This window comes from Acipenser ruthenus, chromosome 4, assembly GCF_902713425.1.
Source record: "Acipenser ruthenus chromosome 4, fAciRut3.2 maternal haplotype, whole genome shotgun sequence".
NCBI lineage: Eukaryota > Metazoa > Chordata > Actinopteri > Acipenseriformes > Acipenseridae > Acipenser > Acipenser ruthenus.
In genome coordinates, this window is record NC_081192.1 from 32,558,204 (window position 1) to 32,577,964 (window position 19,761).

Here is a 19,761-nt window from a genome sequence, read left to right on the forward strand (position 1 = left end):
TTCAAATGGATCTGACACTTTCGTACCGTGGCTAAAGTGCTGGTTTGGAGAACTTGAGGTAGCTAGATAAATTCTTTGTGATTATGCTGTTACAGTAGTTACTAGTCCATAGGCTAGTTGAACAGCTATACTGTAATTCAGGCAAGATCTTCAGTAATTGCTCAGTGATCCAATGTGATACCCCTGTATGTTTTTCTTTTTTTTTTTTTTAAACCAAAAATGTAAAAATTTACAATGGTAATAACACAATCTGACAATAAAAAAAATATATATATATGTCATTTGTGGAAAACAGCAAACAGGCCAATTATTGGGTTTATTTTTTCATCTGAAAGCTCACAATGTGATAAGATACCTTGAAGGTATTTGTGTCAAGTCGTAATACTCCCTTTTGTCTGCGGTTAAATGAATCTTTCTGTGAATTTAAGAGACTGTCACTTTACATTTTCGTATCAATTGATATAGTGGCAGTCTCACTGATCCAGAAGCGTAAGGTAAGACTTATGTCAACGACGTGCAATATCAAATAGTTCAGTTGCCCATGAATGCTGGCACAGATCACTGATTTTGACAGATAAAAACCCGATATGATCTGAACTGATATGCAAAATGTGTATGCTTGCCTCTAAAACTCTTTACTACAATCAGCTCTATCTTCAGCTGTATTACAGCAACATTAGCAATGCCATCAGGCCTAAAGCGAATTGAGCCTTTTGTATAGTGTTGCACACATTATTTTTTGTTTTGCTCTGAACTTATATTTGCATTTGTTGTTATATCTATATATGTAGGCTGAAGAAATTATTTTTATATTACAGCTAAAATTACTCAGTGTCCAGTGACAATTTATTTTCTCTGCGCTACACTTGATATGTATTTATGTACATACTGTATATATTTATTATTTTTATGATTACTGTAGTAGTGATTTTTACTTTGCATTACTGATATGGTCGTGATATTTACTTTGAAGAGAGTGATATTCCTAGACTGGATTTATTCATTTTTTTGCCAAAAAGTAATAGTAGTATTAATATTTTATTGCAAATCCAACTGACTCAAAAACCACTACATAAAAAAAAAATTAAAAAAATGCTGATTTTTTGTTGAATGTAATGCTAAATTGCTTCCAACTTTACTTGGGCTAATGGTCGGATATGGCTCATTGTGGGTTTCTTTTATTATTATTTTTTTTTTAACCAAATGAAAAAATATATCTATAGTATGTACAGGTTATTTTCTTTTTCAGTCTTTTAAAATATGATTTTAAAAAATCTAGTGACCAAATCAATGTAAATTAAATTTTGAAATTTTCAATAAGAAAAATAGAAGTAAATACTTACACTCTCCTTATGCTTTCTAAACCTAAAAATAGGAGGTAGGGAAGCTGTCTTGGACCTAGGAATTAAGAATAACATGTTTGATTATACTTAGGTTTGAATATGTTATATAAACCTTATCTAACATAATTTATATTTAGCATAAAGAAAGAAAAACCTCAGGTACACTGGTCTTTTTGGGGGGTAAGGTTTACATGGAGCTTCAGTATTATTTTTTTTTTATTTTCAACAGAGGCACAATTTCCCAAATAAGTAGCATTGGTTGACTTTTTTAAAGTCTGGTTTGAGTCATTTTATAATTTAGTTTTTAATGATTCCAACAACATATTTGTGTAATGCCTGTATTACACAGTGGCATTGCTGCGGTCAAATTAAAACATTTTAAAGTTTAGAGCACCATACAGTTTATTACCTTACAACCCCAGGTTGAAAATACCAATATGTTTCTGGTAAAATACAAAAAAGTTACAATTTTTTAATTTAAATGTATTCCCTTAGTTCAACACACATTCAATCTAATCTGGCCACTAGTAGCAGAAACAGGAGCTCACATACAGGTTTACAATGCGTTTCACCCAAAAAGCATTAATTATTGTTCAAAACTGTTCCTTTAAAAAAAAAATAATAATAAATAAATAATAATAATTATGTCTTACCCATTGTATCTTCTTATTGGTGCTGGTTTTGTAAAAATGAGGTCACCATAAGGAAGCTTTTTAAACTTTTCTCGCCCAACTGCCACATAAAACTGTCCATTTTCCAGTTGTTTTCCATCACGGACAAAGTTTCCATCCAAAGTGCAAAGGCTGTCAATCAAAACAAAGGCATATTTTGGTGACGTAACATCTGGACAGAAGTAAAGATAGCAATACTATTGTACTGTTTGTTTGTAATACACATTTACAAGTTTATGTTGTGTGTGTAATAAAGTAATGTATATTTATGGTAGCAGTCTTGTTGGAATTAGAAATACAAGTGGTGATACAGGTGATACAAGACATGTTACAGATGCAGGTATTGAGCAATGATCTTTTAGTCAGGGCCCTCCTGGCTGCCAATGGAGGCCATAAACCCTACTGATAGCGTCATGTTCTTCCACACATATAAATTCACACTTTATAACACAATCACTCCATTTGGTGGGTTACATGAGGTCTTTATTTTATAGTGACAGATATCAGGCTTTAGTACAGATTTTTTACAAAGTGAAGCAAAAAATGTTGCCGGATTACATACAATGTTGTTGACACAAGGGGGCGCTAAATTATTGCTGTTTTTAAATGCTTGTACAGTACTTGTATGCTAAACCAACAGTTAAGTGTATATGCTTACAAAAATCTTAGGCGCCCTGCTGTATTTTTATAATGTATATGTGACTTGAATAAGTGAGTTCTCAAAGATTTTACCAATGATGCATGTTGTGGACATCTCTATGCCAACACCTTTATGACTGAATTAAGAAAAAAATATTATTATACATTTATTTTATTTGTTATTATTTGTTTACTTAGCAGACGCCTTTATCCAAGGCGACTTACAGAGACTAGGGTGTGTGAACTATGCATCAGCTGCAGAGTCACTTACAACAATGTCTCACCCGAAAGCCTCCTCCTTGTTCAATTAAATATTTCAGTCCAGTCCAATAAAATTATACATACTACATGAAAGTCTGGTAATTACATACACTTCCCATTTCAAGAAAACATTGCTGATGTAGCTTATTTCAACTAGTAGTGTCAAAGAGTAAGTAGCGACGTTCCGAAAATATAGCGTTATACCTCCCCACGTGTTGGTACAACTTTAAAAAATGTACCTGTAATTTATTTTTCATTGTTAACATCCTAACAACTTTTTACACTTTAAAGTCTGTTTCAAAACTGTTTTCAAAATGGCCGCTATGCACTGGGGTTTAAGATCTGTCCTCTAAATCCCTGCAGGAAAAGCGATTTAATAAAAATAACAAGTGCTCTGGCTTTTCTGTTCCGTACCACATCATGAATCATTGTTACTGTGTTGACTGTTTGACAATTTGGGCAATAATCCTTACACTATCAGTGCACTACAGCAGACATTTTGAAAAGATCTTTGAAACAGACTTTAAAATTAGAAGTCAGGAGGCTGTGTGGTCCAGTGGTTAAAGAAAAGGGCTTGTAACCAGGAGGTCCCCGGTTCAAATCCCACCTCAGCCACTGACTCATTGTGTGACCCTGAGCAAGTCACTTAACCTCTTTGTGCTCTGTCTTTCGGGTAAGTCACTCTGCAGCCGATGCATAATTCACACACCCTAGTCTCTGTAAGTCACCTTGGATAAAGGTGTCTGCTAAATAAACAAATAATAATAAGCGTAAAAAGTTGTCAGGATGTTAACAATTAAAAGAAAAATGACAGGTACGCCATTTAAACAGTTGTAGCAGCACGTGGGGACGTGTAACGCTATATTTAAACAGTTGTAGCAGCACGTGGGGACGTGCAACGCTATATTTAAACAGTTGTAGCAGCACGTGGGGACGTGCAACGCTATATTTAAACAGTTGTAGCAGCACGTGGGGACGTGTAACGCTATATTTAAACAGTTGTAGCAGCACGTGGGGACGTGCAACGCTATATTTAAACAGTTGTAGCAGCACGTGGGGACGTGCAACGCTATATTTAAACAGTTGTAGCAGCACGTGGGGACGTGTAACGCTATATTTAAACAGTTGTAGCAGCACGTGGGGACGTGCAACGCTATATTTAAACAGTTGTAGCAGCACGTGGGGACGTGTAACGCTATATTTAAACAGTTGTAGCAGCACGTTGGGACGTGTAACGCTATATTTAAACAGTTGTAGCAGCACGTGGGGACGTGCAACGCTATATTTAAACAGTTGTAGCAACACCTGGGGATGTGTAACGCTGTATTTTTCGTATTCCCGCTACTTACTCTTTAAGACATCATGTTTAACTGACTTTCAAACCTCACAATTATTGCTGCCACAACCCTGAGAGCAACTTGACTAACAACGGAGTCAATTTAGTAGAGATATATGTGGAGAAACATGAGTTTCCTAACCCTTTATTGTTATGACAAACTAGCTGAATGGCTTGTGAACTAATTAGCACAGATTTCTCCACAGCATACAATGATGACTACTTGTTGCCATAACAGTGAATGACAAGTTCTTCCTTGTATCTTTGTTTCCTTTATTATCTTAATATAAATGTCAAAAGCTTTGTTCCTTAAATAATTTCTTTATTCTCTTATAAATATTTAGCACAATAAATGTGCATGTTCATTTTGCAGTTTTCCCATACTTTTACCATGATGGTTATACTATGCATTTACCATGGCATGCCATGTGTTTTAATTTGCTTTACCATATCTCTCTGTGCTTTACAATGCTTACCTATGCTTTAGAGTGCTTTCGCTATCTGTGTTACATGTGCTATGCTTTTACTATTGAAACTTTTATAAGGGTTCACCCTTAAAATACTAACACAGAATGCGCTTGGGAAGACTGTCACACATACTTGCAATGAGAAGAACATCTGCATAAGCGCCAATATAATTACATTACAATTCCACCACATTGCCCCGAAGAAATAGTTTACATAATTAGCAGCCATAGAACACTATGCGTTTGGATAAATGTTGGTCCAGAATCCACTGATATAGCAGCACTGATACTGACTTAGTACCACTGTTTCAGCCATTGTGATACCACTGGTATGTTAAAATGTAAAAATGATACCACTATGGTACTATTCTAACATAAGCGAATCCCACTGCAGCTGTTTTAATGCCTCTTAGTACCAAACCAATTAACTGCCACTGTAATGGCCCAGTAACGTAATTGAACAACATTTGGAAAGGGGAAGCCCATCCCTACCTTCGTACAGCACCTAGAATTCTGAGGCTCATTTTCTCAGTAATCATTTCCAGGACAAGTTCCCACTGTGAAATAATTCTCCTTGGTATTAATAGCCGGACTGCTGGATTTAAGATGTCTCCATTTGCAATCACACTGTAAATAAAAATAAATAAATAAATAAATAAACTGAAAAGTAACAACCATTTTTTAATCTTTTCTTTTTACTTTCTCTATTCATCAAACTTATACTTCAGTAAAGACTGATATGTAACATTTAAACTTACAAAATAGCACATGGCTCTTGAATCGGTCTCAGAAATCTTGCAGATACAACTATCCTACTGTGGGCCACTGGCTTTATCTGTGGAAATGTAAAAGAGACAAATGTAAAGTCAAAGCTTAAGCTGTAACCAATATTAATAGATACTGAGATAGTGATATTCAGGGTACAGAAAACAATTTCAACAAGATGGTTTGCTGTCATTACTGGTATTATGGTCTACGCGCTTGCTAGAAACTGCTTTGTACAACTTTGTATATTGATGAGACTTATTTTTGTTAGAGTTGTCTGATGGCTGTTGGGTTGCCAGGATCCCACTGTAAATGAGATGTTGATGTTGAAGATATTGAATAAATTTGGTGACATTTTCAAGGACATCCTTAGCATTTGATTTTAAATAAAAGAGTAACATAAGAAGCTTTTCTTCTGGGTAAAACTAAAAACATATACATACTGTACTATACTTTCTGTAATTACCAACTTTTAATCTAATGTGACTCAGATAAGGCCAAAATAGTATAACTGTATCACATCATATGGTATTCAAGTGGGAAACAGTAGGGTAGAATGGAATGCCTTTCCGAAACAGTGCATTTGGTGCAAAACCCAGAATACAGTGGAGTGGCACAGAGTATATTGCCCTAACATATTTTAATGAACCAGCCTGTTATTGTATAGATACTTCAGAGTGCCACTTTCTCAAGGCAGCTATTGTATCCTAGCAACCATTATGAACGCTTGAATTTATGCAGGCATTGTGCCCAGAGGTTGCAGTTAGGGCACCTATATTTTCTCAGCCAATAGTGCAAGAGCATCTCTAATTGAAACAATCAGCGGGATGGTGCCAAAGGAGTACAGCAACACTCGTAAATAGATTGCTCATTACATTTTCCTTGGCAACCAACCCTTACATCTGTGCCATATTGCCCAGGAAACGGTCCTCTGCAGTGGTGATTAAACACATTTTGAATTGGACTCAAAGCTAGCATACGCCGACAGTGCCTTACTAAGTTAGGAAAACATGAGGGTTTGAGCCCTTGGCAAGAAGCTCAGCTTATCTTGCCTCGGCTACAGTACACTGGTACTGTACATTTAACAGGATCCGAGTTGGCTCCGATAGAACTTGACACTACATTTAATTATCTACGTCAGTTCATGTTACATTGTTTCATATACTCAACCTTAACAGATGTGTCTGTCACTGGTTTATTTTGTTATCACTCAAGCCTGCAGCCTAAGAACTTGTTTTCAGAGTTGGAAACAGTAATTACACTCTTAAAAGTAAAAATAAAAGAAACCCACAACTGGTCACCTCTATAAATGAGTACCTATTATCAGCTAGCGTAGCTGATTATTAAAAAAAAAAAAATAAAAAAAAAAAACTTCAAATGTTGTACAGTCAGACTCAGACTGCGTACCGAAGTGCTATGTTGGTGGTACTCGTTCCCGCAACATGGCAAATCTTTTACAAATCGGGTTTGATACAACTAAACAACCAATAAGCGATAAGGAAATCGCTGAAATCAATAAATCATAAAGAAAGTAATTATGGACAAAAAATTAAGACGAGCATTTGGAGTGGAGGCTTCATCTGGCCTCATTATGACAGTGAAAAAAAAGTAATTTTCGCAGATAAAGCAGCAGCTTTATTTGTTGTGAATTCAACATTTCGTTTACATCATATCCAGTCTCACAGTAAGATGTCCCGATGGATACCCAGATACGCAATCGAATTGTCTAACTTTCTGATTTGGGATCCGATGTGTTCAGGTCAAAAATGCCATTCACAATCTTTCCAGGACTCGTTGGTATCACTCAGCAAGATTGGCGCTGACTTGGGAGAGGCTACACAAGCGACAACGCTCTGAGAAGGATTGTTATTATTTTGTACTATAAATATTGTTTTAATAGTGTTTATTATTAAGATTAGGGGTGGGAATTTTGAATAGTTTCCTGTTTGAATACATAGGGTGCAACATTTTTGTGTATTCTATTACTCTGGTCCCTTACGCTACCAAGAATAAAAGGCAAATGCGTGTGTACAAGCAGACATCATAACAGTTGTAAGCCGGTAAAGTTTAGCCGGGTTCACAAAGTGTACAAACAATGTCCAAGACGAGATTTATTCGTTCAATACCCTATTTCCTTAGGCACATGTTTTTCCTTTTGTTTACTGAATTAAAATACAGAACTCAATGAGCAGCAACGTCACAGAGCGTATCTCTTCCAATTAAATCAACAGTAGCATAATATTGCGCAAACCACCAAATAATCATTTTTGCTGTAGTGTATTCAGAATAAAATAACACCTATCATATAGCAACCTAAATATTCTACATCAGTTTAATTCTAACAAATAATATTTATAAAATAATCCTAATAGTGTAAATATTGTAACCTGGCCAAAACAATAGAATATACATTCCAACATTACAATAGTTTAACATTACTAATTACAACTAGCCATCAAGAACTGACAGCAGATGAATTAGTCAAGTTACTTTGTTTATTCAATAACCTGTAAATAATTCAAAACAAGGATACCTGGTTGTACTTTTAATGGTCAGTGCAAATGCTGACGTTACTCCATCCATTCACAGAAAGTCTTAGTCTTAGTATGTCTTTATATTCATCATAATGTTAAATTACATTTCTAATTTTTATGTTACCCAAGTTTGGCTTCCTTCTTTTAGCACATGCTATGTACATTATTTTATTTCAGTTAACACATTCATAGTTCACCGGTGCCACATGCTCCCAGAAGCTGTTTCACGACTGGCTAGCAACAGCTGCAGAAACTGCTGTGTACAGTCATTACAGCGGAACTCATGCAGGGATCTTAACATTAGCTAAAAACAAGGCAATAAAATTGGCAACATTTTCAAACAGAATACGATTACTGTAGAATGTTGCTATTACAAGCATTGCATAATGAATTAGGGTCCTTAAGTTTAATATGCACATAACAACTGGTTTAAGACTGACATAACACGTGTTAAGCGTCAGCATTAAAAAAATTTAATAAAGATGCATTTGCTTCTACTAGTAGCTAATGCATATGTTTTTTTTTAATTTTATTTTGTGTGTACTTGAATATGTAATATGCTATTCAAATCTTTTTTTTTCGTGTAATCGTGATTTTGATTACACTGACCCATCCCTAATTAGGATTATTATAATTCAGTTTTAGTGTTGCTGTGACCATATGGTAACAGCTTGGTTGCGGGTTTGCTTGTGAAAAAATGATTATCATTTGTACACATACATTTTCAAATCTTGAATACAGTATTTTCATTTTCCGAAAAGCACACAAATGTGTGCATGTTAAATGGCTGAAGTAACATATATATTGAAAGGCTTCGTTTAGCCACTTTCTTTTGAGACGTGGGCTCTCTTTGGTTACCATACACAGTTAGAAACATACTGAAAATAAAAACCATCATGAAAAAATATATAAATATTTTGGGCCAGATAAAATCGCATCTGGGCCAGTACAAACACTAGCTCAGTGGCCCAAGGGGCCAGTAGTTAAAAATCTAAACGTAGAGCTCTGGCATGAGTAAAGGACCCCAGGTACAGCCCCTGGCTGTACAACACTGACCATGGTATGTTTACAACCTTTAAAAAGTAAATAGGTTGATTGATTTGTAACTCTAAAGGAAATGCTTTGTGTAACTAACGATTATACAATGTGAATAGTGTAAAATTACCAATGAAGAAGTATAATGCTGTTAATAATCCGTATGGGAGAGTATTTTCACTTATTTTGACACTTCCTCCAGTGATCAATTTTCAGTTCGCTTGCATGAATTAAGATTTGTGTGTTGAAGTGTCAATGTAAGGCAAATCAAACTTGTTAAATATCAAAGATGTGAGGGTTTGTTTGAAACACAGCCTGGAGGTTTACTGATGTCCAGTTTCCGAATAGGATTATCAGAAGGCCATGGCTGTTTTTTTCTCCAAGCCACGAAAAATAAGCTGCACAGACTACACCTGCACAAAAAATAACAGCAACCCCCCTCCCCCAGTGTGTGTGTGTGTGTGTGTGATATAATGGTGAATAATTTTCATCAAGCTGTATCAAATATTTGTGCAATAGTGCAATATTTGACCTGACAATAGCTTCAAATACATGATTTAGTGATTAAGCTCCTACATTTCTCAGTTTCTAAACACTGTGTTAAAATGTTCAAGAAACACATTACTTTCTATGTGCATTAACTTTATGCAATGCATAGCCCCAAAGCAAAGGTTAGTTAAAACTTTATTAAAAAAAAGATGACCATTTAATCAGTTAAACTGTATTTTCATTTGAAAGTAAGTTATTATACATGACTGATATTTTCATACTTCCTGAATCATCAGTTGGCTACAAAATCAATATCACTCCCAACCACTTGTATGCATTTACAGTTTTAAAATTAAACAGTATTCCAATCGGCTTTTAAAACCCTCAATGCGGAAGTTAATTGCCATTTATTAGTACTAAATTGTAAAGGTGAGGGAAGGACACCTGAATGGATTTATTTCGTACCTGCCGATAAATATTTCAATTAAGCAATTAAGTAGGAGTATCAGCACACCCCTAGTAAACATGTTAAATATCAAGGCTGTTACCAATGGTCTCTCACTTGAAAAACTCTCAAATTACAGAAACTCATTGTATTTGCTTACTTTAGCTATACTGGAACAGCCTGGAGACACAAACCTTTGTCTCTGCCATGCATTTGACACCAGAGCCCCTATTTATCAAAGCTGTTTACTCAAAGGTACAATTTGCATCCATTTTTTGTTTAAAGAAAAAAACGCCAGTGATGTTACAAAACAGGTTGCAACTTTTGAATTCACCTTTTGTGTTTTGTAACATATACAATTGTATTGTTCAGCTTGTACACACTAAAAAGATTTAGTAAAAAGTGTACAGTATGTTTGTGTATGTTATACAGTCAATAAAAGGTGTAATAGTTTTAATTGTATGTCTCATCAAGTTGAAATAACAATACTATCAAAATGGAACCATGCACCTGAAACTTGTAATGTAAAAGACAACACTGACCTTTTGTGTCATGCAAAAATACAGAACACAGTGTCCACCTAGAGTGTCATTTAGAATGAGAGGATCTTTTGCCTACTGTCATGGAAAAATGTACAATATAATACTGATGCTATTGGCAATAGCGTTAACATTTGTGTTCAAGGATGCATATTATCAACATGAATAATTTATAGAACACAGCTGGCCATTAACAAAGTGATCCTTCCAAGACAGAACACCAGAAAGGAGGAAGGACTTGTATTTCAACCGAACACTGTTAGTAAATTAATTAACTCGGCATATAGTGCCAAAGGAAATGTGCTTAACAGATCAACAATAGCAGGGCTGTGCCAGATGAACCTAGCTTTTATAAAGCGTGCTCTAGGGACTGTAAGGGTGGTCTTTATAGACGGACAATCTTTATTTACAGATGATGTATCAATGGAAATGTATTTACACAGGGCTTCATCAGTTGACAGAGGATCTTTTCACAAATTCTGTTTAATACAGGATTTGCAGCTATTTCTACCTTTTTAAAGTTGTTTTAGGTCATCTGGTATTTCATTTTTTAAAGGAGCCTTATTATTTACAGTTGTTGCATAATCCATTTAAGATAATAACATGGTGTGTGCCACCTGTAGTTAGTAAACTGAAACATTTCACCGACTTCGCCTCATAACAGCAATACAAACCAACCAACAAAATTAGAAGAACAAAATGACATCTTGATTTCAAGCTATTTTAATTTATGAGGTGGAAGAAAAATGTATTGAAATTCAAGCAAATAAAACAATTCAGCAGTATACAAATATAATATTACTGTGAGAAACCAGAGAAAGAGATCTATCAAAGTGTCTACAACTCTTAATAAAAGAAATGAAATACATCCTGCTGTATACAAGGCTGTAATACACCATGGCCCCAGTCGTTAAGTGGACGCAATCAGACTTTGTCCTGTGAAGTGATTTTGCTACCATGTTTTGCCCCAAGGTTTTACGACTGCTGTACTGCCAAGTGTCAGCCAAAAATGTGGGGAGTGGCCTCAGTATCATTTTCACCTAAGCAATTTTGAAGATGAGGCAAAGATATGCTTTTGCAATCCAAACAAACATCTTCAAAGCAAGTCTTTTAAAGAGCTAATGCTATGGCAGAGAAGATACAATAAATATGCAGCTTGTGAGGGAGACAATGTTGAGAACTAACAATTAACACAAGTTAAAACAATGTATTTATTAAAAAAAATATTTCTTAGTCAATTGTATTACGAACAAAGTTATCCTTTTTGTTAATAGTTATCGGAAAAAAATCACAGAAAACGCATGCGCAGTAAGAAGTATTCCATATTAAAGGGGAAGCCTGCTTCTCTTGATTTGCTAACCCTTTCTACTGCTCTTTAAAATGGTTGTGGCTAAGAAAATATTTCCATAAACTATCTGGCATGCACTTCCCATCTCTATATAGGTCTCAAATATACAGTTTTGAAAGAAACACATGCCATTGCAAATATGTATTTTCATTTTAAAACAAAAACCTGGCACTATACTAGGTTAAAAAGGGGGTGAAGACTAATGCAATTAGTTACCGTTGATGGCAGGTTTGTGGTGGTAGCTTGAAAGGAAGGACAGCGATACCTCTGACATTCAGACTGATTTCCATTGTTGTAGAAAAGCTACTGAACACCTGCCATGCATGAAATCAGGCTGGAAAAAACCCCTTGGTGTTCTTCCGATAGATACTAACAATCAGCAATTATCACACTCTGCTAGTCTGAAACCTGAGGTGAAACACTGAATGTACCACTTTGTGACTGTGGCATTTGTCAATTGGACATACTTTACAATAACTTGTGTTTTTTTGTTTTGTTTTTTTAACTGTGATAATATAATTATTTTGTATTTTAAAGTTCATTTTATTACTGATGTGTACTGTTACATACTGTGTGGCATCAATGTAGTATAGCATTGCACAGCATTGTTTCACTTTCATTGAGAAGCTATGTTTACAATGACTTTTGGCATTCAGAATGGAACGTTCTTTTTCTAGAATGTTGATATCATACCATCATCATACTATACTTTACTAGATTTTGGAAATGCACGTATGATACAGATCGGGTACAGATATATGAATGCTTATCTCCTGTAATCCCTTTGCAAATCATGTGTTACCAGTAATAAATAATAAACTTATAACCCAAGGGCCAATGAAAATAAATGCCTATCAGGGAAAGGGCACAAACCGACATACATCAGTGCTTCCCCGCAAAAAGTTAATTCTCAGGAATTTTACAACAGACTTCTCTGAATAATCTGAAAACAGGCTAATATGTTTATACTGTAAATATAAATAACAAATACTGTCTCTGACAAAATCACTGAAATCTCAGCAGCAAGCTGAACTCTCAGTGTAGCACAATCAAGCCTTAGCCTGAGGTCCTTAAGAATATAGAATTGAGATTTGGGAGTTATGAACCATATATCTTTTACCAGACATAATTTTGTTTTAACTTAAAATTCATATTGCAGTCAAGCTATTAATACTTATGGTTGCATTAAAACATAAAACACATAGTAATAGTACATAGTTCAACAAATAAATTCAATGGAGTTAGTAGTAGCGGTAGCCTACTGCCACAACTTCAGCTTAGCAAAGCTTAGGTACTTAAAAAGATTAAAAAATAGGGTATATTTGATGTCTGCAAAGGGTTAAGGTTGTGATGAGGGGAAACCTGTGAGCCAAACACAATACTAGGTAATGGTACTAATAGTGAGGCCAAGCAGTGTATGTATCTAATGCAGCTAATATTGACAGCATTTTTTTGTCACTTGTGCAGTAGAACTAATAAAAAATAAACATAAAATATTAGACCAATATTTCACTTAGTCTTTGTCAGTGTATTTTATGACTTTGAATGGGCTTTATCAGAACAAATGACTTGGTATCTTACACATTGAATCCTAGACTCAATCAAGTCATTTGAAATCAGATCATGTTGAAATCCTTTTCATACATACTGTATTATTGTTAACCTGATACATACAATTTACAATGCAATCTGATTACTTTTTACTAAACATCATTTTAGAATAATTGTAATTTGATTGAGAATCTAAATTACAAACACAGCTTTATATTCAAATGGCTGTACGTTTTGTTGATCTTGTGTTGATGTTTTCTTACTCTGTTTATGGAGTCTGTTGAATAGGCAAATCAATCAAACTTGGCCAGCTTTGATTAAAATAATATTTGTTTGTTTGCCCTAAAAAAACAATGAAATAATGCTGACGCTTTTTCTATTGAATTCCCCTAAATCATTTTGCGTTTACTGCTTTCTTAGCAACAAATTAACAAATCTACCTATATTTAACATGTTTGCTATCTCAGGTCATCGGGATTAATTATTACAAGCCTCAATTCCAGCAATTGTGAAGGTCGGCTACAGTACCGGTATATATCAGACACTTCAAACTAGCATTGGCAACTCCTTCAACACTTATTTTAAATAAGGATTACTTTTTATTTAGACTTGCATAATAATGCATTTATTAAACAAGAAACCCTGAGAAGAGGATGCTTATTTTTTGTTTATAACCATAAGCTGAAAGTCCCAACAGTAAACTGATGCTAATGAGAGTGAGTTACAATCCACAAGTGCAAAACATGTCATGAAACCAAGAAGCTATTTAAAACAAACAGTATACAAGACAGGGAATTGCCTGGAACGGTCTAAAATACAGTATGAAAACAGACTTTGTTTGCGTCCTCGTCTTCAGCTCGGGACCAGGAGGTCCCCAGTTCAAATCCCACCTCAGCCACTGATTTATTGTGCAATCCTGAGCAAGTCACTTAACCTCCTTGTTCTCCGTCTTTCGGGTGAGACGTGATTTTAAGTGACTCTGCAGCTGATGCATAGTTCACACACCCTAGTCTCTGTAAGTCGCCTTGGATAAAGGCGTCTCCTAAATAAACAAATAATAATAATAATAATAATAATAATAATAATAATAATAATAATAATAATAATGCATAACTCCGTTTGCGGTCAACTGCGACACGGTAAAGCCTTAATCGTCAGTTTTTAATGATTGGTCAGCACAAACAAAAAATAAGGTGGACTGGAAAACTGTATCTAAGACTGAAATAAACACAGTTTTAAGAAGTTTCTTTGCTGAAGTGAGAACATCAGCTGGCACACAATATTTAGTTAGCAGCTACACAAGCTTGCAAGCTGTCCTGAATCGTTTTTTAAATTCTCCCACAGCTGGACGATATTAACCTAATTTCAGATACAAAATTTAAAACAGCAAACAGCGTCTTCTTTTCTGTCCTGGAAACTTACACGTGACAACAAAAAGACATCCATCCTAAAATGTTCAAAGTATGATGTATCCTGGAAACACTTGTTGCATATTTCCTTTAACTAGAGGATGCATCAAGTGTACTCTGAGATAGCCATCTCCCTTGTAGTATTATTTCAATATGAATGCCTTTGTGCATTTTCAATCAGAGTACATTATCTACTCATGCATTCAATGCACACTTTGATAATTACTTAAATACCAGTATCTATTGAGAATATTTTCCAAAACATTTACTCCAGTCTTTAATTAACACATTTCTTTGGAAGGAGAACATTCAACAAGTAACAAAATGAGAACTAAATAACTTGCAAGCACTTAAAAGATCTTCAATTAAAATAATTACATTATGCTTGCTTCGGTGCATAAAAGGGTACGGCGTTGATCAGAGTTCTGATGGTGCCTGGGGAGATGCGGTGGGGAAGAATGCTGACCAAGACAAAACGGCAGTCAAGCTAACGCTTTGTTTTTCCCTCTGAACTACAGACATGAGTAGTGAGACGGTGGAGGCAAGAGAGGCCATTGCTGACAGCAGAGCAGACTGCAGCGAGGAGCGGACGCGTCCTTCCAGATGGATTATAATTTGTGTTTTAATTGTGTTTTGGGACTGAGGTTTTTTTTTCACAGTATTTGTATTTGGTGTGTGTGAGTTGTTGGTTGGCATAATATATATTGTAAACCAGCTGCACTCACTCGGGTTCGTGCCCCTTTAAAATTACGACCCAGCACACCAGAAATGGAGTTTTCAGCGCTGTCGCGCTATTATTTTAATAAACACAAAAATAAAACAAAATACAAACAAACACCTAACTCCGTTTGGAGCGCTTACTCAACAGGTATTTCCCTGACTAACTTGCAGGACGGCTAAGCCGTTTACCTGACACACAGAACCAACACTAACACGCTTAACAAAGCACTTACTCTCAGGACTGCTCGGAAGCAGCGCACCTTCCTTCTGCCTCCTTCTACTCAGCCGCCCCTAGCAGTCTAACTGCTCCTCTTAAATACCCTGCACCTGGTCCCAATTCTCAATTACTGCCCAGGTGCAGGGGATAATTAAATAATAAAACAGTTAACCTAAACAATAAGACAATTAACAAAACTGATTAACTGAAAAAGCAGAAACAATCAAACAAAAAGGTGCATCCCGCACATGTTTCTCTCGCAGGGAGGTTTTAACCCCCTCCCTGCTGTCTCTCACAACCCGCTATCTCACAATATATATATATATATATATATATATATATATATATATATATATATATATATAAACACTGTTTGCACCTTAACTGGAGACTCTGTGTCTGTCTATACACCTACCACCACATACCACCTAGGGACATCTTCCTTTTTCATTTTCTTAACTTACATACATAACCATAAGTGGCTAAACTATTAATCCTATACTTACTTTCCTTCTGATTAAAAATAGTACCTTAAAGACCAAGTATCATCTTTAAACTTAACAGTGTTGTACACTGTTGTGCTTAGCGTTCTTTTTCTGTACTTCGTCTTTTTCTCGTCTCTCAACTGACCTGCCGCCTTGTTGGGATTCCTTTGTGCTTTTATTTAAATACAAGTACTACTTTAAAAACAAAAAGCACTGATTTAATTTCAAATAACTGCAGGAATCAAGACTTTTTCATTGCAATAGAAGTAACCTGTCATTGGAATACTGCCACCTTATCACTGGAGGTGAATGACATGCAGGTAAGCTTTTTTTCTAAAATGACTACTGTAGTAACTACTGTATACAAGTTATGAAAATCATGTTTGTTATAAACATTTGCAAATTATTTATTAAGAGGTGCATTGAGAATAAAAGATAAATATATGCAAAATAAAACAAAATAAAATGATAATGCCAGCGTATATGCTAGTCAAAGTGTTTGTAAGTCTTTTTTTCTATTATTACAGCGATGTTACCATAATATCAAATGAGTGAGTGAATGAATGAATGAATGCGTGAATGAATGAATGAATGAATGAATGAATGAATAATTAGCCTACACAAAATGCTTGAATGACAAGTTGGGAAAAGGGCACGAAATGACAACCAATGGAAAAAGAAATCTGGTGACTGGGAGAAAAAACGTTTTAAAAAAAAGTAATACTGTCCTTTACAATCCTTTAATAAATATATTTGCATATGTCAACTATGCCCTCTTCCGCGACCCACAGTCTGGGGACTGCTGATCTACATCAGCTCTTTGAGAGACCGGTATTTTTTTCATGCGACTTGCTGTCAATGGTGATTCTAGTGTATTTTATAAAATATGAATCTGAAGTATTTATATGTTTAGACATTGTTTTTATTCATACAATACTATTAGGCTTACATTTAGATTAATATCACATGAAAACACAGTTCAAAGTATAATATTAATGATACAGGAAAAAAGTAGTTCTATTTACAATGGAGGATAGCTCCTGGAACCTGTTGTATAAAGGGAGGGGGGAATGCCCCTGCGTTGAGTAATTACAAAAAAATATTACATTATGTTTTAATGGTGTCTGAAAATACAAAAAACAAAACAACTGTATCCTAGCATCCTGAGCATGGGGTTGCAAAACTTGGGGGAACTTGAGTTAGAGACTTTTATGGTGGTGCAACATGCCGTGAAGAATGATGATGCTAATTTCAGGGCTGCAGCCAAAAAGATTCAACAGACCACCAAGCTTCGGGGATAGATCGTAATTGCAGTTCTCCATGCCAAAAAAGTACTGAAAGTTATTTTACGTTATCCAGGAAGACAGGAAACAGCACAGCATAGTTCAATACATCTTACAGGTATTGTTGTAACTTATAGGGACATGATAGTCGCTCTAAAAAGTATGTAGCGATGGAAGAGAATTTCGATCACTTTTAAATTGGTGTTATATTACTTTATTGTAACTACCATCTGTGTATTCCTGATTGTTTTCAATCTTGTTTACATATCATATATTGTAGATTTTGAATGGCTCAATAAAGCATTGGTAATTGTGTCTGAGGGCCTCCTATAGATTAGCTCAGGGTGCTCACCACTGTTTGTTGCAACATAAATTAGTAGATTCTTTCTCTGAAATAAATTGTACATTGTGTCTAATACATGCCCCTGCACTGAAAAAACAAAATATTACAAAATTAAACTTAAGTCTTAAGTAAGATTATTTCATTTATTTTTTACTGTTCTTTATACATACAAAAACACAAACTTATTACTGTGAAAGTATCTACATACTAAAATGTGTTAATGATCTGTTGCATAAGATGTATGTTTAATAATTAAACACTTGTTTTACAGTGTGATTCTTCTAGCTTTTCATAAGCTAAGGTACATCTCAGAAATGTAATGTCATTGCAATAACCAGTAAAAGTTTGTGTTAAGTAGACCTAAAAGCTGAAATGAAAAATGAAATGGGTGATAAAACTTTACCTGCAAAGTGTTATTCTGAGCGGGTTTTTTCTTCTTTGTTCCTATCTGCAGGTAACTAGGAAAATTTGAATATGAAAACGGTATTATTGCTCATATAATTCAAGCAACTAACATACATAAAAACATTTTGACACAGCATCTGTATGATAATAAAGCAATTCATTTTTAGCTTGCCAGTCTCTCCGCTGTCCCTAATAATGTTATTGGTATTAGTATTATTATCATGGCTAAATGTTTCATATTGTGCTTAACTGATGCATTTCTTGTCTAAACAACCTTAAGTAAATAGTGTTCACTTTGGAGTATTTACTACTGTACATTAATACAAATACACTCACACTAAAATAAAAATCCAAACAAATAACTGTTTTACATGTAGTAGCAGTACTTACTCAATTTTTTTAAATTTCTCTCTGCCCGCCGCGACATACTGTTCTCCGTTCTGCAGATCGTCCAGCGCGCCCACACGGTGCCCGGCTCTTGGTGTGTAGATGTTTCTCACAGCCCCGAAGGGCGCCTGAACCCCACCAGTCGCTTCTTTCAGGAAAGATTCAAAACTGGACACCCTTTTCTCATTTACCACCAGTCGTCGGCCTTCGAAAAACTGGTCACCGTTCCGATACACCAGCACATTCTTTACAACAGGTTGGGAGAGGAAGTTTGATCTGTCCCCGCTCATTTTGCAAAAAAAGCAGTAATGCTATCTTCAAAAAATATGCAAATTACGTTGTAGATTTCCAAAGGTAGCCAAGTGTACTCGTGTTGAATTCTAAAAGCAAACTCTTGAGTTCAGGGCGGTTCTTACACCACTATCAATTAAAAAAAATATATATATATATATTGTTATTTCTTATTCTTATGATTGAACAAAAGGGTGTATATTTAATTAAAGCATATTCAGACAAAGTGTCAAGGATAATAACATATACGCAATTATTGGTATGTATATAAAAATGTAATTTAAAAATATATTTGACAAAAGTATATCTATGTATTTAAAACATCCAGACGATGAGCGCGCAGCAAAACACATTCAAAAATTATTCCAGTGGACATTATGTTTACAACACAATAAAAAAAAAAAAAGTGAACCTGTATTTTTTTGTTTGTTTGTTTTTTAATACAAAAAATCGACCTCGGAATTAAAAGAAAAAGCCCCACAACAAGTGCTGCTGCATCTGACACTGAATGGACTCGGTTCCTTCTGTTCAGGTCGCTACTAGACCTAAGGTACCCTGGGAAACTTTTGTGTTATTTTGAACCGTTTCTATAGAAACAGAGCAGGCTTGGGGCTGCTGCGGAGCATGTTATGGAATAACAGTGCCCACGGGGCTATATAATAGGGCTCTATAAAAAAAATGTACGTTATCTTTGTATTGTTTGTATGACTTGGAAAGGACGGCGTTAAATTCATTGCCACTTTTCGTTAAGAACAAGTCAATGCAATTGCGTTATTGTTCTGGAGAAACTGTTTAAAA

General features: G+C 35.1%; 1 protein-coding gene across 2 annotated transcripts in view; it reads right to left on the bottom strand.

Annotated features, from left to right (window-relative positions):
* The window catches only part of LOC117400758 (doublecortin domain-containing protein 2-like), a 55,113-nt gene extending 35,601 nt beyond the window's left edge, over positions 1-19,512 (bottom strand). For both annotated transcript variants that reach the window (XM_059022299.1, XM_034001084.3), the window contains exons 1-6: positions 18,676-19,512; positions 18,284-18,338; positions 5,476-5,552; positions 5,210-5,344; positions 1,997-2,146; positions 1,344-1,398 (exon numbers count right to left, since the gene is read on the bottom strand). In XM_059022299.1, the coding sequence (XP_058878282.1) occupies positions 1,344-1,398; positions 1,997-2,146; positions 5,210-5,344; positions 5,476-5,552; positions 18,284-18,338; positions 18,676-18,962 (759 nt within the window). In that variant the 5' untranslated portion in view covers positions 18,963-19,512. The remainder of the gene's footprint in view (positions 1-1,343; positions 1,399-1,996; positions 2,147-5,209; positions 5,345-5,475; positions 5,553-18,283; positions 18,339-18,675) is intronic.
* Positions 19,513-19,761: the final 249 nt, after the last annotated feature.